The sequence below is a fragment of the Musa acuminata genome, chromosome BXJ3-8 (assembly GCF_036884655.1).
Source record: "Musa acuminata AAA Group cultivar baxijiao chromosome BXJ3-8, Cavendish_Baxijiao_AAA, whole genome shotgun sequence".
NCBI lineage: Eukaryota > Viridiplantae > Streptophyta > Magnoliopsida > Zingiberales > Musaceae > Musa > Musa acuminata.
In genome coordinates this window covers 44,813,873-44,838,554 of record NC_088356.1, presented here as the reverse complement: position 1 = coordinate 44,838,554, position 24,682 = coordinate 44,813,873, and the positions used below count along the sequence as shown (strand labels likewise).

Genomic DNA, 24,682 nt, shown 5'->3' with positions numbered 1-24,682 from the left:
TTACTTAGAAGAGAGCCTAATCTAGTGACTTGGACCATAGTACTATAGCAATAATGTAATGGAGATAAAAGTTGAAGTTGATGCTTGGATTAGGTTATGATTCCATAATAAATTAGGGAAGAGTTGTGATTAATTTAGGAATTATAATCTTAATATGTTACTAAAGACTTGTGGTGAGGTATGGATATATTTTGATATTAAGAGTTGTGAAATAATTGATTTGTTTATGATGATTAATGATTGAAAGTTGACTGAAACATTATTTTATATGTTTTTTTTTCTCATGATGTTAGTCTTTTAGTACCAATTTTTTTTTTATTTTGCTTAGAAAAATGGTTGATAAATTATTTTATTTGAGGAATCATGATTAATTTGAAATTTATACTGATTATTTAGAAAATATAATTAAGATATATATAATACACTATCATTATGTAATGAGGAAGGATTTAATAACACATAATGAGAAAATTAATATAGAAACTATAAAGGATAGTAATTATTATTGTTATTGGTTTTTGAAGTATTAGATTTGATAAGTGAATTTGATGAAGACATTAATGTCAATCTACTATGTTTATTTGAGTCTAATAAATTATTGGGAGAAATCCCAAAAATATTATTAGTATGAGAAATGTGAGACCCCGCTAAACCTTATCAATTCATCCGGGCCAAGCGAATCGAACTCCGGTTCGATCGGACCGGACCGGCTTAATTGTTCCGGGGTGGTCCGACGGAAACCCTAAAGAGGCACTGCCCCCACTCCGCGTCTTCCTCTCTCACACTCCGAGATCTGTCTTCTCCTATAAAAGGGGGTGGCGACTGCGCCCGCCGTCGTTGGATCCGAGCTCAATCTCGGGTTCATCTGCCGATCGGAGCGCCTCTTCCTTGGAATCAAATCCCGTCTCGCTGCTTTCTCGATTTTGCGACCAGGTGGATTAGATCTTGCTTTGCATTTGTTGATATCCGCTATTGAGATCGGGTCGCCTTTCTTGGTCTAGTTTGATTTGGTAAAAAGTGTTTATTTTTGTTTTTCTCTGTGTGGATTTGGGACGCTAACCTGTGTCAGGTTCGGATCTATCTCTATGAGATTGCAGTAAGTACCATGTCTTATTTGCATACTTGGAATTCTTCTTGTTAGATCAAGGTGGAATTACTTGATGTTTTGGGGTTTCATTTGCGTGAATATGGTTAGCTGGAATCGATGTTTTTTCTCTGGGGTTTGCTTCTCTTTTGGTAGTAATGTCTCTCGTGTTTTAGATCTGAAAGATGGAATTTTATGACTTCTTTTAGGTGACGAGATTAGCGAACTGACATTAAATCGCCTTTTTTCCTTGGTGATATGACCATTATTCTTGGCCAATTGAACTTGATATGAAGGTGGATCAATTAGGATATCATAACGCATCAACTGTATATATCACATCTGCATAACGTATAAAGAAAATATTCCCTCATTAAATTGCTTAATCATCTATTGGTTACAGAATAAGCAGTACATAAGGAAGTCCTTTCGAATATGAATACGTTCTGAATCTTATAAACGAAGACTTCCATTTGCTCGCAACTAATGGATACTTATTTAGCCATGAAAGGTTTCTGATCGGACGTACTTCCAGCATAGTTTTGTAAGGACAAACTTTGGGTACCAACCTTTTTTTTTTGGGTTTGACTCTTAAGAATAATTCTCCTTGGACCATTTGTTGATTTGTATATGCTCACGGTGAACTTCTTGCCCTCTTTAAGGCATCACTATACTTGGAAAATGGATTAAATTGGATCAATTTCACCATGGAGAGCTGACATCCAGAATTGACATTAGGAGGGCAATTTGAGAAAGTATCATAGGAAGATGGAACCAAATCATGCAAGAACATGCTGAGACATCTTTTTGACCTTCACCATTATAATTGACCTTTGATCGGGGACCCAAATCCACACCATGAATGATAATTCTTCAATGATCACATATTCGTTTTCCCAATGGGGAGTTTAACTTCATACTTAGACCTTCATTGACCTCCCTCTGCAGTTTAAATTTTAATTGAGATGATATAGATCATCATCCCCTTCCTCCCACAAATGGCATAACTGTAGAGAACCCAACTCCAAGCTAGTCATGCCAATGGTCGACCCAATGATGCAATATCCTTAGGAGGACAGTGATCCAACCCTACTTAAATTTAAAGTGCACTTGTCCGAGGAGACAAATCCTACCTTACATAAACAACCACAAGAAATGGACAATACAAGCATGATTGATTGATCAAATGGTGGGTTCATCTGACCTTGGATGGCTTTTAGGGTGGTTTTGTGTTATGAACCTAGATGGCTTTTAGGGTAGATTAGTTTGATGATCATACTCAACACAATTGATGTGGCTAGAGTCCCTTGTGCATAATGCACCCATCGAACACAAAAAAAAAAATCCTAAGTGTCTAACATGATTGATGCGACCAAAGCATCCTTCTTGTGCTATGCGTCTATCCAAGATAGAAGGATCTCTTTTGTAAGATGCATTCGCTTAAGAAAAAAACATTCAAAGCACTTGACGTAGGCTGTATGGTCTAGGCATTCCCTTTGACATGATGCATCCACCTTGGATAGAAAAAATGTCAGAAGTTTTAGAACCAACCAATGCGGTAGATGTGGTGTCCTTATGTTTGATGCATCCCCAACACAAAGGATCTGAAGCTCCCACTCCCCATGTTGATGAAATGGTCAAAATGTCCCCTTACACGCAATAAGTCCACCTAAAACATAAGCACCGAAGTGCCCAATGCATCATAACTTGGAAAGTATCTCCTTATGAACAATAATTCGCTGAAGACGTAAACATCAAAGTGTTAAAGCGTTTGATGCCAAACGTGCCATAACCAAATAACGCATCTTTTATGCCGCCTGATGCTTTCATCTTGGATGAAGGCATTCAGAGCACCTTGTGATAATGTTAATGATGTGATGAAGGATTTTAATGATAAAAGACTAACTATGGATGGGACTAGAGACACATCATAATGCGGACTGTGGAGGCATTACTATGCTGTGTTGCATGTACGAGGCCAATTGAAATGGTTTACTGGCCTAGAGTAGGTATAATATTATTATCTCAGACTTAAGCATTGTGGACCACTGATGGAAGCGCATCAAGTTAACAAGTTAATGGATCGTTTATTTCATCAATCATATCAGGGCAACTAATCTTCCTACATGACCTTTTTCTTTATCCATAGTTTATCACACCTAGTGAAACAATTGTATTAGGTCCTATCTCTATTCCAAACTTGCTGCAATTATTTTTCTTTTTCTTTTACTCCTCTAGCCCCTTTTCTTGTTAACCACTCATCTTCCAAACAACTCTCCAGCATCACTTCATTTTTCTTCCTGTTTTTCTGTATTTGTCCAACTCATATCATCCAAAATGAAAAACCCAATATTTGGATCTTGCTTTCTAAATTTTCGTTATTGTAGCTCATTTTGTATATTCAGATCTCCTTCTCTCATACATCTCATGCCTACTTGATTTTCAGATGGTCTTCTGTTGTCTCAACTCTCAAGTGTTCTATGTTTTTTAATCCAAGGAATCAAATCTTGGTTGTACCAATCAAAACAGACTGGTATTTACAGGTCCAACTAAGGACCTGTACCAGACCACATCTTGATGTGGTCCATATTAGTTTTTTATTACTATTTTTTCAATAATAATTGCCGGTATGGCAATATACTGCCTAGTGCACTAATACTGTACTAGTCAGATTGTTTGTTGTAACTGATTTTGGGTAGATGTTTAAATCCTTGTTTGAATCTTTTCTAATAATACATATTAAGTAGTTTGGTTTTTGGTTCTTGGTTCATCCAATACTTTGATAGCACATTGATTAAGTTTTCTCCAATTTCGTAATCAGTTTGGTGAATTATCTTTTGTCCTTTCCTTTGCAGACATGGCTGGAATGGCACCAGAAGGATCACAATTTGATGCTCGTCAATTTGATACTAAAATGAATGATCTGTAATTCATTATAATCTTTTCCTTAGCTATTGTCATTTTCATCATTTTTGTGAATGTGTTTCCAGTAAATAGCCTTTGTATCTTTTTGTAATTCTCTTTATCATTGATGAATGAACTTTTTTTTGTTGTTTCATGTCATATGGTTGATACAGGCTAAGTGCAGATGGACAGGAATTCTTCACTTCATATGATGAGGTTTATGAAAGTTTTGATGATATGGGACTTCAAGAAAATCTTTTAAGAGGCATTTATGCCTATGGTTAGACAGCATAACAACTACTAATTTTTCATTTCTGTTACAGTATTTTTATATAATATGCATGGATTTAGGTTGGACACTTGATGTTTCTCCTTGTAGGCTTTGAGAAACCCTCAGCAATTCAGCAGAGAGGAATAGTACCCTTCTGCAAGGGACTAGATGTTATTCAGCAAGCGCAGTCAGGGACAGGAAAAACTGCAACATTTTGTTCAGGCATTTTGCAGCAGCTTGATTATGGTTTGGTCCAATGCCAGGCCTTGGTTCTTGCTCCAACTAGAGAACTAGCGCAGCAAATTGAGAAGGTCATGCGAGCACTTGGTGACTATCTAGGTGTTAAAGTTCATGCTTGTGTTGGAGGAACTAGTGTCCGTGAGGATCAAAGGATTCTTTCAAGTGGGGTCCATGTTGTGGTTGGTACTCCAGGTCGTGTCTTTGATATGTTAAGGAGGCAATCGCTTCGCCCTGACCACATTAAAATGTTTGTTTTGGATGAGGCTGATGAAATGCTTTCACGTGGCTTCAAGGACCAGGTTCCGTCATTGCCATTGCTCTCTGTTCTTTTGGCCTTTTTATCTCTATCATATATCAAATCTTCATCTTTCTTTTCAGTAGTTTTTCTTGTGGTACTTTGCATTTTCATTAGTCTATATGATCTTGGTTAGAATACTGAGACTATGTTCTTTGGGATTGTTGATTCCTTGCCACTACGGATCACTTAGGTCAGCCTAAATTAGTAATGAATTTTTGCTACAAATCCATTTTTTGTTCGTCTAGGAACCTAAATGATCATACTATCTTTTGCTGCACAAACCTTTTTATGTTTCCATTACATCCGTTCAAAAGCTGACAGCTGATTGTCTTAAAAGGTTTCATCTTGATCTATTGTCGTCTTTTTCTGTGGGTAGCACTAGAAGTTTCACCAAAGCTTTCTGATTAGAACCATCAGATGATCGATGTTTTCTAGAATGTTTTAGATTTATATGTGTAGATTGGATCCTCAGCTATTGCTTGTTGCTTTTATTTCAACTAATTATCTTCTTGTTTGTATTAGCCTTCCTACAGAATCAGATCCTTTTTTAGAACTTTAAGCCATCAGCAGCTTTGTAGAAAGATACTCATTTTGTGATTGGATACCCATATCATGTTCTTATCTGTTAGAAATTCTGTAGTGGCTCATTAATTCATCCTTGAATTCAAAAGTTGAGGACCTAGCAAAATGTCACTATATATCAGTGATTTAAAAAGTGCTAGGCGCCAAAGTGCAAAAATGTCCGAGACGTTAGGCGCTCGCCCGAGCGAAACGAGATGCTAAAATATAAAAATATATAAATTAATTAATAAATATAATTATTTAAATAAAAATATGATATTAAATTAAAAAATCTTACAGAATCACAATAACAGAAAATCTCAAAATTCAAAACAATAACAATAATTTCAAATAAATAAAAATTTAAAATCAAAATAATATATTATTAATCTAATAAATAAAAAATATTGTTACTAGTATACAGTTAACAGTATACTGTTAATATATTATCGAGTCGATGTGAGTAGAGGGAGTAAGAGTAACAGTAGCGGCAATGGCAGCCGGAGCGACGATAGTGGCAAGTAGCAACAACAGTGGTAGTGGCAGCGATAGCAGCTAGCAGCGGCAGCGGTGTAAGAGTAAGATTGAGGCTGCTGACTAAGAGAAGCAATAACGGTAGCGGGTGTGGGAGCGGCGATAGTGACAATGACAGCAGCGACGACGAGCAGTGACAACAACGACAAGCAGCGACAATGAAGACATGCAACGATAACGGAGAGAGGCAGCGACAGTCGAGAGGAAATGTCAGCGGCAGAATCACGAGCAGGGTTAGGGTTGGGGTAGTCACGAGAGGGATGTTCGGAGGCTGATATCGGTGCTTTAGTTGGTTCAATCGAACCAACTGAAGCACCGGAGACCGAACCAAACGTAAAACACCGGTTCGATTGCTTGGTTTAACTCGGGCGCTCGCCCGAAGCACCCGGCGCTTGGGCTCGGGCGAGCGCCTAGGCGGTGCCTCTTTGAAGCGAGGTGCCTGGACAGGAAGCGAGGCGCTCGTGCCTCGCCTCGCCTCGCCCGAGCGCCTAGGCGAGCGTTCGATCGCCTATTGAAATCGCTGCTATATATATGTATGTGTGTGTGTGTGTGTGTGTGTGTGTGTGTGTGTGTGTGTGTGTGTGTGTATTATGGCTTTTATAGGCTAAAGTTTTATAAGATTGTTAGATGAATGGAGGCTTAAACTTCTTTGGCATTAATTATTGCATAAACATGTGTCATGGATAGCTGACTGGAAGATGGCTACACTGGATTTTATTCGACTATTTGAGCATTGGGCCTGTTCTTAACCAGCCATTGGATTCTGAATCCTACATAGATTCTTGATCTTTGAAAGATGTTAACAGTTCAGAGCATGTTTGTCCATGGTCTCTACTTTTGCGAACTCAGACATCAAAATCATCCTTGATTTTGATCCAGTGTTTTATACTACAAATGGTACAAAAATTGCAAAAGGTCACAGATGCATGCCAAAGACCTTTTTTCACCACTAGAGTTTTTGTCTACTTCACTTTTTTGTCGGCAGAAAATTCAAAATTTTGAATAATTTGTCTTAGGCAATTTGTCTTAGCACCTACTTCTTACCTTACACCTACACACAATTTAGTGTTAAAAATTTGTGTTCAATGTGGTCTCTTTGCTGTTTTCCATTGTTGTGGAAAATCTGTTGGTTATTTTGTTGAAGATGCTAAATGCGAGTGCTTGGTTTTAATGCTCCTGCATATGCATGCTACTTTGGACCATGATATGATCGGTGACTGAAATTGTTGTTTCTAGCTTATTCGTCAGTGATCATCTCCCATTCATGTAATTAACTCTTGACTGAAATGGATTGGAGGAATTCCATAAAATTTGACAACGTGTTTTTTTTTCCAGATCTATGATATCTTCCAGCTACTTCCTTCAAAAATTCAGGTTGGGGTCTTCTCTGCCACGATGCCTCCTGAGGCCCTTGAGATCACAAGGAAGTTCATGAATAGGCCTGTTAGGATCCTTGTGAAGCGAGATGAACTCACTCTGGAAGGTATCAAGCAATTCTATGTGAATGTTGAGAAGGAAGAGTGGAAACTTGATACCCTCTGTGATCTCTATGAGACTTTGGCCATCACTCAAAGTGTCATCTTTGTCAATACCCGACGCAAGGTGGACTGGCTCACCGACAAGATGAGGAGCAGGGATCACACAGTCTCAGCCACTCATGGTGACATGGACCAGAACACCAGGGACATTATAATGCGTGAATTCCGCTCAGGCTCCTCCCGTGTTCTCATCACCACCGACCTTCTTGCTCGTGGTATTGATGTCCAGCAGGTCTCGCTGGTCATAAATTATGATCTACCAACTCAGCCAGAGAACTACCTCCACCGTATTGGACGAAGTGGACGGTTTGGAAGAAAGGGTGTTGCAATCAACTTTGTCACACGTGATGACGAGAGGATGCTTTTTGACATCCAGAAGTTCTACAATGTCGTGATAGAGGAGCTGCCTTCCAATGTTGCTGATCTCATCTAAAGCGTGTTATGTGATGCTTTATATTTATGGCTTTGTAGGTCTGTTTTCTTTTTGAGTCAGCATCAAACTTTTATCTGTTTTCAGCAGTGAGCTTGGACTGTTTTCTTTGATAGACAATTTATTGTTATGCTGTCATGCCTAATTTTGAAGCTGTTGACTTTTGGAGATTTAAGTTAAATGGAATTTTTTTTCTTTAATTGAAACCTTTGGTATTTTTCGCCTAAGGTTCATGTTTACAAAAGGATGAAGAACTAATGCACGATCATATCGGTGTGTGTAATGCTGTTTTTGATAAAGATTATGATAAATGTAGTAGGTCTTGTGTGTCAACCATGTGGTTTGTGTGTCAACCAAGTTGGTGCCTTCCAAGAATGATTCTTATTGATATGAAGCCATGTAATTCTTATCTATGCATGTGCCAATATATGTTGCATGGAAGGCAATATTGGTGGGTGGTTTATATGGTTTTGATTCCATCCCGATCGATCATTCCTATTTCGGACATTCCGATTTATATGTTCTTTTTTCAACGTAATCTTAATTATGTTATTTTTTCAACACAATCTTAGGGCTTGTGCTTCCTCACGCATCGACTTTTCTTTCTACTCTCCTCTTTGTTTTATTTTGTCTTCTTTTTCTTTTTTGTTCGTCTTCTCTTTCTTTTTCTTTTTTATTCAGTTCACACGATACATCGATATGACTCAAATATATATCGGTTTTGACTAGTATTGTTGTGTCCAGTGCACGAGATTGTAATCCTTAATAGTTGCACCTGAGGAGGTCTAAGAAGAAACCATGTGATTAAGATCATAGCCATAATTCCTTTCAGAGCAAATCATTGTTCGGACCATCTCATCTCCAATGGAAACACATGGGAATCAAATAACACTGCTTTGGGTCCCCAAGAGAGGGAAAGACCACAAAGATTTGACTGCTTTAGAAAAGATGAATAGTAGTTCTCAAAAAGAATGAAAATTAATGGCAGAAAAGTCCACACGACAGAGATGAACTGTCTTCGATAGACCCTTCCCGACAGAATGCTACTAGTGAGTGTATTATGTATGGCCTTTCCTCCTACTGACCTTTTCATATGAAATATCCCCCAACACTCAAAACTAAAGTGAATTGGGAGGAAAAATTACATGCACATCACACACACAGGCTATCATGCAATGCATAGTAACACTGATTGATCTGTTCTATTGCCTTTATATTGAGTTAATGATGATTAACTTGTTTGTGATGAAGTGTCTACTATGTGTCGGAGGTAGCTACTTGTTATATCATAATAACAATAACAAGTCATGATGTTTCAGCTATTATTTTATGCCATTTTATTTTATTGAGAACAATAACAAAGCAATAACATTATTATCTTATTGTTAATGTCACTTTAGGTTACCTCTTAGGCGACATCGAGATGGGTCCAACCTGGTCCAATGTCTCATATAGCTGTAGGAAACCTCAAGTTGACTTGGGTTCCTTTGGAGTTAGCATGTTTGACTTGCCAAAAAAAAAATTGTTTCGGGTATTTATTTTGGTCAACGATGCTAAATTTATCAAGTGGTATTTGTAATTTAAGAGTTTTTTTTTCATACTTATAGAATTTTTCTTGTATTGGGGAGAGCCGTGTCAATTATCAATTTAATCTTGATAACAAATTATGATCGATCAAATTGAGAAATACGACGATCACGATAATCAATTATCAATTCAATCTTGTGAACGAATCAAGATAAGTCAGGTTGAGAGATACGATCGATAGTCACGATGCGTACGAATTTATTATGATACATCATGATATATATCGGTGATTGTCAACATTAAAGCTAAATTTATCGAGTGGTATTTGTAATTTAAGAGTTTTTTTTTTGCATACTTATAGAATTTTTCTTATATCGGGGAGAGCTGTGTAAATTATCAATTCAATCTTGATAACAAATTATGATCGATGAAATTGAGAAATACGACGATCACGATAATCAACTATCAATTCAATCTTGTGAACGAATCATGATAAGTCAGGTTGAGAGATTCGATCGATAGCCACGACGCATACGGATTTATTGTGAAACATCATGATATATATATCGGTGATTATCAACATCGAAGCAAACCGATTCCAACATATAAATTACCTCATGTCAATCGTTATCACCTAGTAATTTATATTTATCGATAATCTCAAAACTTAATCATTTTATATTTAATTTAAAATTCTAAGAAAATATTTTATCCAAATCAGCTGGACTGGCATCAGTGTACATGTCAAATTAACAGTTAAAAATTGTTATATTGTCCTCCACCTACATTGCAGAGTGCATCCACTGCAGCTCTCACCCAGCACAATATATTCTTATTCTTGCAGAGTGATACCACCCCATCACCACCACCACCACCACCTGCAGCATCAGCATGAGGTGTAAAGGACCATGTCCTTTTGTCCTGCACCAATCTCTTGCCACCGTCACTTTGTCTCAAAGATGGGGCCTCTAAAGATTTGCCTGCAATGTCATGTATAAAGGACTATAAAATCTACTATACTAAGAACTCATGAACTGTGTGCACTTGCAGCTGATGCTTCTTTAATCTGTGTACCCACCACCCATTTCTCTTCCCTATTCCTTGTGCCTTGTGCCAGCTTTTGGGCAGTCTTTAGGTTGGATCTTATGTTTCTCTTTTATTCAGGACATTGCTTGATCATATATGCATATGTTATCCTGAAGATGATGTTAGATTCCACTAGTTAATGTCTTGGCTTTACACAATTTAATTGTTGATTGTGTGATATGGAAGCTCCACTTTCTGTGCCAAAGTTTCTCTCTGTTGGACCATTCAGTGTCTCTGTGTGTGTCAATAATTGTGCAGGTGTTAGCTGAGAAGACCTTTCAATGGAAGGACAGGTAGACAAGCAGCCAATCTTACAATAACAATAAAAAAAATATACATATACAGTGATGTTTTAGATTCATTTATTTATAATAAAATTAAATAAAAAATTATCCGATAAAACATTAGTCAGAAATATGGGGTTGAGAGTTTAAATAAATTCTTATCCGATAAATTTTTCATCTAAAATATTAATTTGACGATAATCGTTGAAGATCGAGGGCTCAAATTTTCATCCGATAAACAAACTCTTGAAAATATAAATTGATATAGCTAATAAGGATTTTAATATCAAATCCGACCTTCACCGCTTACATTTAAAAGTAAAAATAAAAAAATAAAAAAAAAGTTTGGTCATTGGATTTTTCATCTTCGAAAGGAAAGGAAAACATGAGCAGTAAGGAACAAGAAATCTCATGAGCAGAACTGACGATAATAGAAAAATGAGACAACAATAATTTACCTGATAATTAATAATATGTGATGATCTCTTTGTTCGTGATATCTCCGTGAAGAGACACCTATACACATACAATCTGGCATAAAGAGTGGCAGCACAAATGCAAAGCTTTTAGTGACATTATGATGCCTCGGGGATGCCTTAAAAAAGTTCACGTAACTTTTCGGGAAACGCATGCAGTTTGCATGCAGAAAGTCGCCACATGAATGCATGAATGCGTTGACATGGAGGAATGGTGCAGTAGTCAGACTCCACCCTTCACCTGAATGCCATTCCATCATCTGACCTGTCCATCCCACTGATGATGTGCAATCCTTCCTGGCATCCTCATCAAAAACTGAGTGAGGAATCTGCCTCCTCCGATCCTTCGATCAAATCAATCAATTCCCTGAATTTCTTTCTATTGTGAATCTTATCGTCGTAGCGATAAGATTCGTAAAGATAAGATTATGTATATTGATCCTTTTCAATCCCCTATTGTGTTATGATACTATTCGCTAGTCATACCAAAATCATAATTTTCTTTTAACGTTGACTTGATGGTAAGAATGAGCAATAATGATGTTCAAGAAATGAGGAGCATGAATGATCTACATAAAAGAAGAGGATCGTCGAAAATGTACTCGATAAGATTTTCCTTTGACGATCAAGTCGATACTTAATGAGAAAGTAAATGAAAATAATAAAAGAAAAACAAAGGAGAAAGGAAGTGAGAAAATAATTACCACTTCTATGATGAAGCATATCCCTTATCGTCTCATTGGCTGGCCTTGATGTAGGGCTAAGTCTAGAAGCACTGGTTTTCTATTTTATCTCCATTCCTGCAATATGATAATAATTAAGCCACTTTCATCCTTCAATCTGACCAAAAAAAAAATTGAAAAAATAAGAAGAAAAAAATCCCACTTTCTTCATGTTTCAAGACAAGTCAGATTCTCCATTATTGCCTCCTTTTCTATGTATGTTGTCTTCTCCCTCTTTCAGGTGTGGAATGGCCAATAGGAGGTGGTGTTGGAACACTCCCAAAACACGACAGATTCCTGTAGGAAATGCCAACATACCTTTTTCCCATTAAAGCATACCTTTCAGCCATGCACATGGATTAGTAGGCTTTTGCCTGGGGACTTATGCCTCAGCCTCTTGTTGCTCGACCAAAGGCCAATGGTGAATGAGTCTTGCAGGTGACTAAAGCTCATGTCTTCTTTATGAGAAGAGATACCAGAAGCAAGCTCATGGCTTCTCTCACACCATGGGCCACTCTGCCAAGAATATATGAGTTCTTCATGTGACTTCAAATAAATCCTAGAGAAGAAACAAGGAAGTTACCAAAGAGTTCAATGTTCAATGGCACCAGCAGCAGTAACACCAACTGACACCCAGTGTGGAGGTTGGCCATGTAAAGATACATAGATGACTCTGTCTATCAAGACAAGCAAATTGCTGTCAAAAGTTGAGTTGAAGGGCATTTTATGATTCAGCTTTCATCACATAAGAACTGATACCGGTCATTGCAACTCTGAATGAGTTAAATGGTGAATGCCAGTCCACAAGGAGCTCAACCAGTCCAGTCCAAATGGTGGAATCATAAAGAAAGGCATGCAGAGCTCCCATTTGCTTAAAGAAAGGGGAAAAGGTACTAGATTTGGGTGTCTACCAGTAGTCCACTGAGAACTTTGTATATGGCAGTCATCACGAAGTCCGTAAACAAATGATGATCTTTTTTACTTGTTTGCATGGCCACTAGGAAGAGCCAGCCAAGGCAGTGGCTTACTTATTGCCTCTCCACCCTCTTCTCTCCTGCAGCAAGAGGAACCCCATCCTTTTTTGGCCACTGAGATCCTTAGTGCTTGAGAGGTATTTACTTTAAAACTTCTCTTGGTGTATGCACATCTAATCAACTTCTCATGCGTTGCAGATTTCCACACTAAAACTTCAGATTTCTTTTTTCTTTGTTCAGTTTGCATCTAAACAGTGTGTGGAGGATCAGCCTTTTTGTTCCGAATGTGTAATGTGGAAGCTAAATCTGTCCAGTGAGCCCCCATTCACTCTTTTCACACATCCTTCTTGTTCTCTCTCGATAAACAATTCTTTTTCATGTGTTGAGATAGGATCTCTCCTTTGCCAATGATGTCATGGACACCTGCCCAGTTCCTGTTGTCTTGTGGCACTTCATATAAGCCAAGTACCACCGCTTCTGCCACTCACTGAATGCTGCATTCAGGAAGCCAACTCTTATTCTTTACCAGACCCAACATGAAGAACAAGAGATAAGTCCTTCCCCAGCTGATGACACACAGAGGCTTTTAACTCATACATCCTCCACTAAGCCCTCATCAATCTCTGATACAGAGTCTCTCTCCAGTGTTGAGGTGAGAGTACTCTTGATCTTCGACGTTCTATCACCATTCTTTCCTTTTTTCGAGAGAAAAAGCAGCAAGGAGAACCCCTGACATCTGCTTGCAAGGAACACAGACCAGATGCATTGAAATCTGTAGGAACCTTTTCTTTGTTGGATCACAATTTGCATGGGTTTCATGCTACGTACAACTTCATTTTCAGGCGAAGAGAGGCCCCAAGGATGGGAGAACCAAGCAAGGACAGGATAGGAAAGGTACCAAAGCATCAAAAGAGCTACTTTGATGTGTTGGGCCTCTGCTGCTCGTCTGAAGTCCCCCTGATTGAGAAGATATTGAAGCCTTTGAGTGGAGTTCAGAAGGTCTCGGTGATCGTTCCCTCAAAGACGGTCATAGTAGTCCATGACAGCCTCCTCATTTCGCAGCATGAGATACGTAAGTTTAAACCATTGCCTCTGCATGAATTCATCTCTGCATTCTGAGGACATCAACATCTTAACATTCCATACTACTATAAACCACTCAGTTGACTGATTGAGACATGAGATCTAGCGTCCTCCTCCTGCAAATTGTGCCTCACAGTTATGATGATGCTAAAACAGCTCTATGGAAACTGACTACGATTTCAACAATCCTACCACCTGCCCCAAGTTTAATTCTGAAAGTTATTGTCAGAAGTCAGAACCACATAAGCTGATCTCTATGCACCTTTAATCAACAACATTTCATGCTCTGCATAAAATTGCATCTCCAAAACAGGACCATAACTGATGGCTTGTTTTGCTTCATCAGTCAAGGCATTAAACCAGGCAAGGCTTGAAGCTACAGTTCGAGCATATGGCTCTGCGGAAATCACCAAGAAATGGCCCAGCCCCTACATACTGGCTTGTGGAGTGCTACTTGTGGTTTCACTGTTCAAGCGGTTCTTCCATCCGCTCAGATGGTTTGCGATAGCAGCAGTTCTTGTCGGCATAAATCCGATCATTCTGAGAGGCATTGCAGCCATTCGGAGGCTTACGCTGGACATCAACATCCTTCTGCTAATTGCAGGTACACCAATCCCTCTCTCTGTGGAAGAGAAGACATAAGAAATTTTCAGAACATTTGACAGTTTAAGGCAGGCCAACGTTTTTTCTTGGCGAAATGCTAAAGCAGGAAAACTTAAACACTGAGAAACTTTGAGAATGAAGGAAGGATAACAATCAAATTTAACCCAACCTTGTTTCAGTATATAATGTCTTGCAGCATGGTATATACACTTCATGAAATGGTCCAATCAGATAATAATCATAGAGAAAGTGAGCAAACTTTTTGTGGTTTTAATTATTCAGTTAGAACTTAAAATAAATATTCTAGCTAACTAGTTTCCATCAAAGCTTTTTGTTTGGTAGATGTGATATAAGTTACTGTTGAACGCTTGCATATAGTTTTGCAGCAAAGTATGGAATGCAAACCCTCACATAGAACCCTTGATCATACAAACATCTTTGTGCTTCCACTACCTACAAAGCTCTGGAACTAGTTTGAAATTTCTCCTAGTAGTAGAACAAGGCATTCCAACAAAATTTCCTATCAATAGTCTTTGTAAACACTAGTTTTTCGATAATGCCTTCTCATTTCATAAAATAAGGCATAATCCCAACCTAATCCATCCAATATGAAAAAAGAACATTGGTGTGCTATTCTTGTGTGATTTGATCAAGCATCTCTTTCACATGTGAAGTTCCCCATGTTCAAGATGGAACGTCTGTTCAGTACATCTTTTTTCCTCCTCTAATCTGGAATTTGATACTTATCTGCATCATTTTTGTTGAAAGTTATGCAAATCACAAGAAGTAATAATATGTATTTATGGCCGCAATGGCCTGCTGTTGGTGCCTTTTGACAGTTGGTGGGGCAGTTGCACTCAGAGACTATTCAGAAGCAGCCTTTGTTGTTTTCCTCTTCACGATTGCTGAATGGTTGGAATCAAGGGCCAGCCACAAGGTTATTACTCCCATGATTGCATGATGCACAGTTTCAACTAAGAAGAAGGCTTCCATGGATGAACTACTCCTAAAAGTAAAAGTTGGATCAATTGAACAGATAGATTCCACACCAAATTGACATACCTATAGCAAAAGTGTCATGACCTTATTATACAGATAAATGACAAATGTTTGAGGAGTTTTTTATCAGCCCAAGTGTCTTCCAACTAATTCTGTGAAGCTGAATCAACTCAGTTGTTCACAGAACTTACCAATTTATCCCAAAGTACCCATAGGTTCTATGAAATCTCTAATTTGGGCCTAGATATTCACAATTTCAAAAATTTACAAATTCATAACAAAGTATATTTCCATCACCAGAAGCTGATCATTCAGGTCTGACCCACTCATTCCTTTGCAGCCTATAATGGCTGCACAGAACATAATCTAAGCTCTCTTTTAAGATTTTGGATGTTGGAAACTGTGCAGTGAATTAATAAATGAATAACTGATTAGAGCTCATACAACTAAAAGATCATACCTTTCTATCCCCTGCATGATACTAGTTCAAAATGAGTCAGAAATTCTAGCCTGCAGGCTACTGCCGGGATGTCATCACTGATGAGCATGGCTCCTCAGAAGGCTGTTCTGGCTGAAACAGGCCAAGTTGTGGACATTGAAGATGTCGAAATCAATACCATCATTGAAGTCAAAGCTGGAGAAGTGATCCCTATTGATGGCATTGTAGTCGATGGGCAGAGTGAAGTTGATGAGAGAAGCCTTACAGGAGAGTCTTTGCCTGTAACCAAGCAAGTTAACTCTCTGGTTTGGGCTGGCACACTCAACATAGATGGTATGATCCTCCCATAAGATCTTAAACTGAAACACTGCTCCATTGGGGAAGTTCAACAACATTCCATAATGATCTCTAAGAGGAATTGCAGGTTATATCAGTCTCAGAACAACTGCTCTATCAGAGAACTCTGCTGTGGCCAAAATGAAAAGGTTGGTGGAAGAAGCACAAAATAGAAGGTCAAACACACAGAGATTGATAGACTCTTGCACAAAGTATTACACACCAGGTCAGTGAGCCTCTAACAGATTCTCAGTGGTATATTCTTTTTTCTAAACAAATCATACTTTCAACTAATAATACATGTAATAAACTTAAAATGAGATGTATTTACTGCATCAGTGTATCGAATATTAGATGGTTAAATGTAGTCAGAGATGCTATGACCAAAACTTACTGCAATTACCAGTAAAATTTTGCTAAGACTTTGACTTTAAATCTCTTATAAGCTGTAAACCAATCAGTTTGATGTTTTCAAAAACTTAGCATTGCTTGGATAAATCATCAAAGATATTCTTTCTCATCTTCACCTGTCTGCTATGCAGCTGTCGTAATCGTAGCAGCAGGAGTCGCGTTAGTTCCTTTGGTAATGAGAGTAAACAATCCCAGAATCTGGTTCCAGTTGGCATTGGTCCTTCTTGTGAGTGCATGCCCTTGTGCACTGGTGCTGTCCACACCTGTTGCAACTTTTTGTGCACTTCTAAAAGCAGCAAGGATAGGACTCCTCATCAAAGGGGGTGATGTTCTTGAAGCCCTGGCCAAAATAAGAGTAGTGGCATTCGACAAGACCGGGACGATAACGAAAGGAGAGTTTAAAGTTGTGGAGTTCCAGTCCAAAAGCAGCAAGGTTTCTCTGGAGATGCTTCTTTACTGGTGAGTGTAGGCAGAAGTAGGATTTTTGCTAGCAATCATGGTTGGCCTATGTTCATATAAGTCAAGAAAACATCAATGATGGTACACAAGAAAACAACTAATAGAATTAGTTAATTCATTGTTCAAGGAAAAAAGGATCATTATTCTTACTTATTACTTTGTGGAGAATACTCCAAGCATTGAGAAATGTAACTGGGAAAATTAGAAAACAGCATCAGAAAAGCTCACGTAATCAAAGATAAATCAGTGACACAATTGAAATTAAAGGCTCATTTGACAAGCTTGTTATGCATTTCATGTTCACTGTCAATTTAGTTTCTTCTTTGCAACAAGTGATTTTTTGATTTTAACTTGACTATAGAGACATAATATTCACAACATATTGCAAATTTGATCTAGTCTGGCGTCTCTTCAGGGTTTCAAGTATCGAGAGTAAGTCGAGCCATCCAATGGCAGCTGCACTTGTTGAACATGCCCGGTCACATTCCATTGAACCAAAACCAGACTGTGTTAAAGAATTCCACATCTATCCTGGAGAGGGAATATACGGAGAAGTAGATGGAAGAGACATTCATATTGGGAATAAACGAATAGCAGCAAGGGTTTTGTGTGAAACAGGTACTATCATTTGTTCTCAATCATTCAATTCCTTGAAATATCAACATGACATACTTATATCCATTTTTTTTGTTTTCTTAAACGTCAGGAACTTTTTTAGCAGTGCAATTCAAGTTTTGACAAACTTACAAATGCAACTTATAAGATAGAATAAGATTTCTAAATTGAATATGTTGGAGAAAAACAAGTCCTAACGAGCTTGCAACTCAAGATGGACACGGGATGGACAATAATGCCGATGAGAAAACAAAAATGTTTCAGAGAAAAGTAAAATATAACTGTAAAATTTTCGCATATGGTTCTAGTTTGTCAAAGTATCTAGTCCTAGTTTGTCAAACAAAGTATCTAGTGCACTTAGGCTGTAATTTTGCGACTACTGGAATACCTAGATTAGTTCTTCTGTTAGATCTTGTATGACTAAAGAATCACACCACGAGCACTTGTTCAAAGAACAAATACAACTTAGGATGAGACAAACTTAAGTTGCCGAATAGTTCTTAACTCCATAAACTTCTGCAAACGAATAAAAGTCCAGATTTAGAGAATATATCTCACTGAGCATGTTATTCTTTTTTCTCTAACAAAAGAGACTGCATAACTTGTTTGATTCCTGCTTCCTAGTGGCAATGGATTATGTTCTATGACTGAAAGCAGGTTACTTTTTGGAATGGCAAGATAAATAGGACTGCACGCACTTCTCAAATTTAGTAGAGCAAAATCTTCAAAATGATTAGTTCTGAAAATTTTGTATGACAATTTGTCCTGATATTTTCAGTTCCAAACATGGAGGACATGAAGGAAGGTGTCACCTATGGATATGTGTTCTTGGATATGGTACCAGTTGGAACATATGCCCTTTCCGATACCTGCCGAATAGGAGCTGCAGAAGCTATCAAGGAGTTGAAGTCATTAGGGATCAAAACAGCAATGCTTACTGGAGATAGCATGGAAGCATCACTGCATGCACAAAGACAGGTATTTACATTGTTACCTCTTCCTTCCCTCTTGCAAAAATCATGTGAAAATATGTTTTGGTATCATTTTTAAACCTCTTCAAACATTTATGCTGTAAAATTCAAGTCATAGGCCAACATGGATAATCTAACACCTTTTCCCCCTTTCTACAATAGCTAAATCATGTCATGGAAGAAGTCCATGCCGAGCTACTACCAGAAGATAAAGTGCAGTTAATTGGCAAGCTCAAGTCCAGAGAAGGATCTGCAGCAATGGTTGGAGATGGGATGAATGACGCACCTGCATTAGCCATGGCCGATGTCGGGATCTCCATGGGGGTTTCAGGTTCTGCCGTTGCAATGGAGACTAGCCACATAACCCTCATGTCGAACGACATCTGCAAGATCCCTAGAGCCATCCGGCTGGCAAGAAAGACGCGTCGGATGATCATCATGAACATCATCTTCTCAGGGGTGACCAAAATTGCCATTCTGGCAATTGCCTTCGCCGGTCACCCACTTCTTTGGGCAGCTGTCCTTGCTGACGTAGGTACATGCTTGCTCGTAATCTTAAATAGCATGACGCTGCTGCAAACCAAAACATCTCCGAAGAAGAAATGTTGTGGCTCGTCCCACAAAGCACACATGGAGAAGCCCAAACATGCAGAGCACTGCGGATGCCAGGATAACCATGGTTGCCATGATCACAGGAAGGCCATGGATGAAAGAAGGCACAGCCATTGCATGAATCATGATCATCCGGAAGAATCACCAGCTCATGCTCGCTGTTGCCAAGAGCTGGCCACAAAGCCAACTAATTCATCCCAAGAACACTCGATCACAATAACTGATGCAAGGCATGACAGTGGTGACCTGCAGAAACAGCAAGATGGTCCTGATAGCAACATGACATGTGAGAATCAAACATTGAAGTGTTCATCCAACAATTGTAATGACAAAGAGAAGAAAAGGATTGAGGAATGTTGCATGGGCAACAGAAATGACTGTGGGATGCAGAAAGGCTGCTCCTCTTCACAAGGGTTGATAATAGAAAGGAGAGAACTTGGTGGATGCTGCAGGACCTACACAAAGGCATGTGGGAGTAAAGATAGCTGCTGTGCGAGTGGGAGAGTACAATTGCCTGAAATCATAACAGAGTAGAAGAAGAAAAGCACTTATTAGGCCAGTAAAAAGATCAGAAAAAATAAAAGACAAAGGAGAGGATGAGGAGATCTGATTTTGTGGGTTTCTTCTTCATGTGAGATCTACTAGACTGGCCATGAACCCTAGCCATCTTGTTCAAGAATAGGAGCATGATAACATGCTTATTTTTTTTTGACAACAGACTCTAAGATCATTTCTACTGAGGCATAGGAAATGCTGGAAAGCTTGATTGAAAGATTGGAAGAGCTGATAATGGAACTGAACTGAAAGATCATTAGCCAAGAATACAACCAATGAATACTGCAGATCTGAGTGGAGTTGAGAATGGAACCGAACATTGTTTGTGAAGAATTGTAGCATTGATACTCACCTTCAAATGGATGATCAACTCTGGAATATACTCGAAATCTTCATGGCCTTAGCTACAAATTTGAACCACAAGACTTTGTTGTTGTGATCTAAAGCTTATGGTGCTTGCATTTCATTGATCAAGAACATTCGAGGTTGTTCTGACTAGTGTATGATTTGAGTTCTACTGAACATGATTCAGAAGAACAAAAGTGAAAATGGGACGTCAAAACTAGAATGCATTAGGTACAGGAATAGTGTATCCAAGATATATTACATGTGGTGGAATGATTTATTCCAGATGTTCAGCTTGCTTGTCTGCTATTTAGTACAGAAAAAATATATCTGATGCCATACATACTGTTAAGTATATCTAGAAATAAACAGTAGAATGGCTCAAAACAGCTATTTGTAGACATGCTTAGACTTCAACAATGCATCTCGCTTTCCAAAGTGGATTTCATGTTTCAACCTAGTCTTGGGGCTTTTCCAGCTCCTCCATGAATTCTGTTGTCATGACAAGATAATCCTCCAAGTGCAGTCGCTTCCATTCCTTGGCATCAAAAGAACATCTGAATGTTAGTACATATCCGTCATTATCCATTCTTTGGCATGAAATAAATAACATTCAAAAGCTAGTATAAATCATTCATTATCCAAGAAAGAAAACTGACTATGTTTTTACAGAAGAAAAATATAAATACTAACTAGACACCGTAAGCAAAAGAAAGTTTACATGGGGTTGACCAATGATGGATTGACAGCTAATCCTTTAACCCATAATGCTTCAAAAGGGCATCCTAAACCACAAGTAGGGTGAAGACCCATTTAATCAATTGAAACCAAGTCCAATGGAAGAGATATGAAATGGCAAAAAAGGTTTGCAGGGGATGGATATTAGACGACATGCCTCCCACTGAGGAGGAATAACTTTCACCATTCAAGATAAGAGGACAGTTACAAGGCTGACTGGCATTGAAAGAATTGAAATGGTACACTAGTTTTCAGTATTGAACAGAGTACAGCAAAGAGATTGTAATTGCAACAATCAATAGCTGACCCCAAGTTGCAAACGATAGTTACTGAACATCCTCTCTCTCTCTCTCTCTCTCTCTCTCTCTCTCTCTCCCGCCCCAATAAATACAAAAGTTATATGACAATATTAATTATTCTCAACCATCGAAAACAAAGTTCAGCATAAAGCCCTCTAATTTCATTACACGAAACATGTTGAAAGCAAGAGAACTCATAATGAATTTGGTATAAGAGTATCAGTAAACATGAAATAATATTACAGTAGTTCTATCCTGGAGAAAGGAAAGTTAGATATTTCTTAAATGCTAAAATATATCAAAATTACACAGTTCTATTTCTCAAAAAAGGAGAAATATATCAAAATTACACAGCCTCTATGAAATTTTAGCTGTTTCATCTTACAAAGAAGAAAAACTTTTGCAATTATGATTAGAGATATAATGTGCCTCTTACAGATCATGAAAGAGAAACTCATGGTGTAAAGTGAGAATATAGCATATGTAATTCTATACTTGAATATATGTGTATATAACAACCTCACAAATTTCTACTTGTATGCCCAAGAAAATCAAGCTACTTCCAATAGTAGAGTGAACAAAAAAGAAGAGCATACCTCAAAATCCCACTCCCCATACAAGTTTGGATCATCCTTGTTACCCCAGATATATGCATCAACTATTAGTTTCTCAGAATTATCCTACAACATAATTCAACATCCCTTGAGACCCAAGATTTGCTTTTGCTGAAAAGATTGCATTTTTCAAGATGGATGCTACTACTCAAAGTAAAAGTTTTATGCATAGATCGGTTGTCTGGAATGAGTGAGAGAAATAGATCCTGATCTGACATATTTTAAGAAAAATCTTAATGTATTAGAGGAGACATGGAATCAATTTAATTGAAAAGAAAAAAAGAGATGGAGCGCCACAGGAAAGGAATGAGAATGGTATGAAGATATGAGAACAGTCAATTAACAAGATATACTTCATCTTTGTGTGCTAGGCAGAAAAGGACCAGAAACACTTGAGTAAGAAAAGAGATGTCCCTATTAAAACTTAACAAAAGGAATGTTGAGGAAGAATCAACAAAGCTTAAAATGATAGAAAGGTAGTACTCATAGGCAATGACAAACCACACACAACTGAGAATCAGAATTAAAAAACATCAGAATTCATGGTGCCTCCTTTTTTCTTTCTCATTGTCTTACTTTTATGGAATGAATGTTGACAGAATTTGAAAACCAGTTTCATGTGGCATGAGCTACCCAGATTAAAGTCACGCTACACTACACTGTGCAAAGCCACTTACAACCAAAGAAACCTCAACAGCCCTTCTCTCATATTCGACGTCTTCAAAGGAATCTAGGACATCTAACTCTTGATCTGTGATGCCCCGTAAAACCTGCATGCCAAAATCAAACCAAGCATTAGCACATCTGAAAGTTTTGAGCAATCACTTTAAGAACTCAGCTTTTATATAATCCTGTATCAGATTATTAATCAATTATGAATGAAAATTTTGTTAAAATATACTATGCATCATCAACGAACTCTAATGACTAAGCTCTTAAAAAGAAGTACCTCCATGGTGGCATTTTAGAAGCAAGAAGATGTAACAGAAGTACAAAAATACCACAACACAAAAAATTAGATGAAATGGACTTCCATGGCATACCTCTCCTGCAACATTCTTACAATCTATGGGCAGGATTGCTGGATAAACACGGCCCTTTATACTAAATCTGTGGCTACATGAAGAAAGCTTAATTTAGAAGCAATATGACCTACAAGCAAACCAATACATATGAAAACAAGAGATATGCACTTCGATGAACCAGAAAAAGCTATAGTAGATAAATCCAAACATTAAAATTAAAATCTTAGATGGTTGCTGCAAATATAGACACTTGAGTCCAGGAACTACTCTTTACAAGTTCTCAAGAAGAGCACCTAAATGTTTCTGAAGGTTGTTTTTCAGGTTCACTGGAGTCACAGTTGAGACCAATTGTGCCACTTGTAAGCACAGGGAAAAACTAGTCGTCTTGTATTTCTGTCCAGATTTCTTAGAACAAATTGATTACTATCCTATATGTGGCGAACTTTCCAAGACAGTATCAGTATTACCACTCAGTTTCTCCAGTAATATCTTATCAGTGTGAGGCACAAAGGAACCACTTTTCATCCATGTTAAATTCAAAAGTGTCGCATGCATTGTTAACCAAGTAACTAAAGATTGAGCACAGTAAATTGGTATAAGGATCGAACAAAGGCGATAAAGAATCTGATTAGGTTACCCCAAGTCCCAAAAGCTTGATACCAAGATAAACCGGTATGCTCAAAAAGTTCCCAGTATATTTACAAGCTTTAGTATCCTCCCTCATGCGCAAGGACGTGTGAATGAAACTATGATGAAAGTCCAGATGAAGAACTTGTATTGCATAAGTTTTATTAATTAAACAGTGGGAAAGACAAATGTCTGCATGACCTGCTCGTACCATGATAAGGAATTTGAGCTTTTAGCATTACTGGTCATCCAATCAAATCTTTATCAAAAGTTAAGTATATCAACGCAAAACCTTCAAGCTTATGAAGACAATTGAGAGTGGAAGCGCATTGGAGCATTGCAATTGAAACATGAACCGTGACTTGAATTGCAAAAGAAGAAGTACTCCTCATATCTGATAAAGGAGATCAAATCTCATGCCAGCATAGACCAGGTTCCTGGTCGAAAGGAGGAGGAGACATACTAATTATGGAGGATGGCAGGGGAGGAGGGGGGAACTCGCTTGAGAAGCACGCGCACCACCTCATCTGCCAATAGAGTTCCGTAAACGAAGACGCTGTGGAGACAAGGAGCGGCAGCGGCGGCCATCGCTCCCCAACGCCACACCACCACCGATTTCGTTGACACAGTTGGGGATCCCCCCTCGCTCTGTTATCGTCACGAGCAAGACACGTGAGAGGCTCCCCGTTAGTCGGATTGCGGATTTGGCTCGGACTCAACGAACCCGTACCCGACCCAATCAACAACAATTGGCTTGATAAAACCTGCTTATTGACAATTGTTAATACCCAGAAACCGGATTGAGAATAGACGGATTCGGATCTTTTAACCCTCCGCATCACCTCCATCTCATCGACCTTTTCTCCCCGGTTATTGTCACGAGCGAGACACGTGAGAGTCGCCCATTAGTTCGGAAGTCGGACGCGGAGTCGGGAAAGACTCAACGAACCCGTACCCGACCCAATCATCAGCGATTCGTTTGATAAAACCCATACAACATAAACCGGATCAAGAATTAAAAC

At 38.4% G+C, this 24,682-nt stretch overlaps 3 protein-coding genes and 2 long non-coding RNA genes across 9 annotated transcripts; 2 read left to right on the top strand and 3 right to left on the bottom strand.

The window, feature by feature from the left end:
• The first annotated feature begins 771 nt into the window (after positions 1–771).
• On the top strand, positions 772–8,060 carry LOC135644854 (eukaryotic initiation factor 4A-15). Its single transcript, XM_065162779.1, has 5 exons — positions 772–933; positions 3,940–4,009; positions 4,162–4,268; positions 4,368–4,798; positions 7,228–8,060. Exons 2-5 carry the CDS (start codon positions 3,942–3,944, stop codon positions 7,861–7,863), a joined length of 1,242 nt encoding a protein of 413 aa, XP_065018851.1. The 5' UTR covers positions 772–933; positions 3,940–3,941; the 3' UTR covers positions 7,864–8,060.
• A 2,474-nt stretch (positions 8,061–10,534) lies between these two features.
• On the bottom strand, positions 10,535–12,444 carry LOC135645138 (uncharacterized). The gene is made up of 3 exons (XR_010498679.1): positions 12,119–12,444; positions 11,938–12,033; positions 10,535–11,530 (listed from the first exon to the last, which is right to left on the bottom strand). It is a non-coding gene; the product is annotated as an uncharacterized LOC135645138 (long non-coding RNA).
• A 285-nt stretch (positions 12,445–12,729) lies between these two features.
• LOC103996341 (putative inactive cadmium/zinc-transporting ATPase HMA3) lies at positions 12,730–20,392 on the top strand. Of its 4 annotated transcripts, XM_065163229.1 has the most exons (13): positions 12,730–12,845; positions 12,957–13,066; positions 13,170–13,242; positions 13,321–13,581; positions 13,772–14,001; positions 14,359–14,616; positions 15,455–15,552; positions 16,131–16,386; positions 16,478–16,615; positions 16,932–17,259; positions 17,675–17,877; positions 18,653–18,852; positions 19,008–20,392. In XM_065163229.1, exons 5-13 carry the CDS (start codon positions 13,791–13,793, stop codon positions 19,989–19,991), a joined length of 2,676 nt encoding a protein of 891 aa, XP_065019301.1. In that variant the 5' UTR covers positions 12,730–12,845; positions 12,957–13,066; positions 13,170–13,242; positions 13,321–13,581; positions 13,772–13,790; the 3' UTR covers positions 19,992–20,392. The 4 variants fall into 4 exon arrangements, with proteins under 4 accessions (XP_065019301.1, XP_009415526.2, XP_065019302.1 ...); XM_009417251.3 differs by lacking the exons at positions 13,170–13,242; positions 13,321–13,581; XM_065163230.1 differs by lacking the exons at positions 12,730–12,845; positions 12,957–13,066; positions 13,170–13,242 and having other exon boundaries at positions 13,279–13,581.
• LOC135645139 (uncharacterized) lies at positions 17,167–19,262 on the bottom strand. Its single transcript, XR_010498680.1, has 3 exons — positions 19,132–19,262; positions 17,410–17,451; positions 17,167–17,305 (listed from the first exon to the last, which is right to left on the bottom strand). It is a non-coding gene; the product is annotated as an uncharacterized LOC135645139 (long non-coding RNA).
• Positions 20,393–20,561: 169 nt separating the features above from the next.
• Positions 20,562–24,310, bottom strand: LOC103996342 (AIG2-like protein D). Of its 2 annotated transcripts, XM_009417252.3 has the most exons (5): positions 24,124–24,305; positions 23,052–23,124; positions 22,686–22,778; positions 21,991–22,074; positions 20,562–20,895 (listed from the first exon to the last, which is right to left on the bottom strand). In XM_009417252.3, exons 1-5 carry the CDS (start codon positions 24,246–24,248, stop codon positions 20,815–20,817), a joined length of 456 nt encoding a protein of 151 aa, XP_009415527.2. In that variant the 5' UTR covers positions 24,249–24,305; the 3' UTR covers positions 20,562–20,814. The 2 variants fall into 2 exon arrangements, with proteins under 2 accessions (XP_009415527.2, XP_065019307.1); XM_065163235.1 differs by lacking the exon at positions 21,991–22,074 and having other exon boundaries at positions 24,124–24,310.
• Between the last annotated feature and the right edge of the window lie 372 nt (positions 24,311–24,682).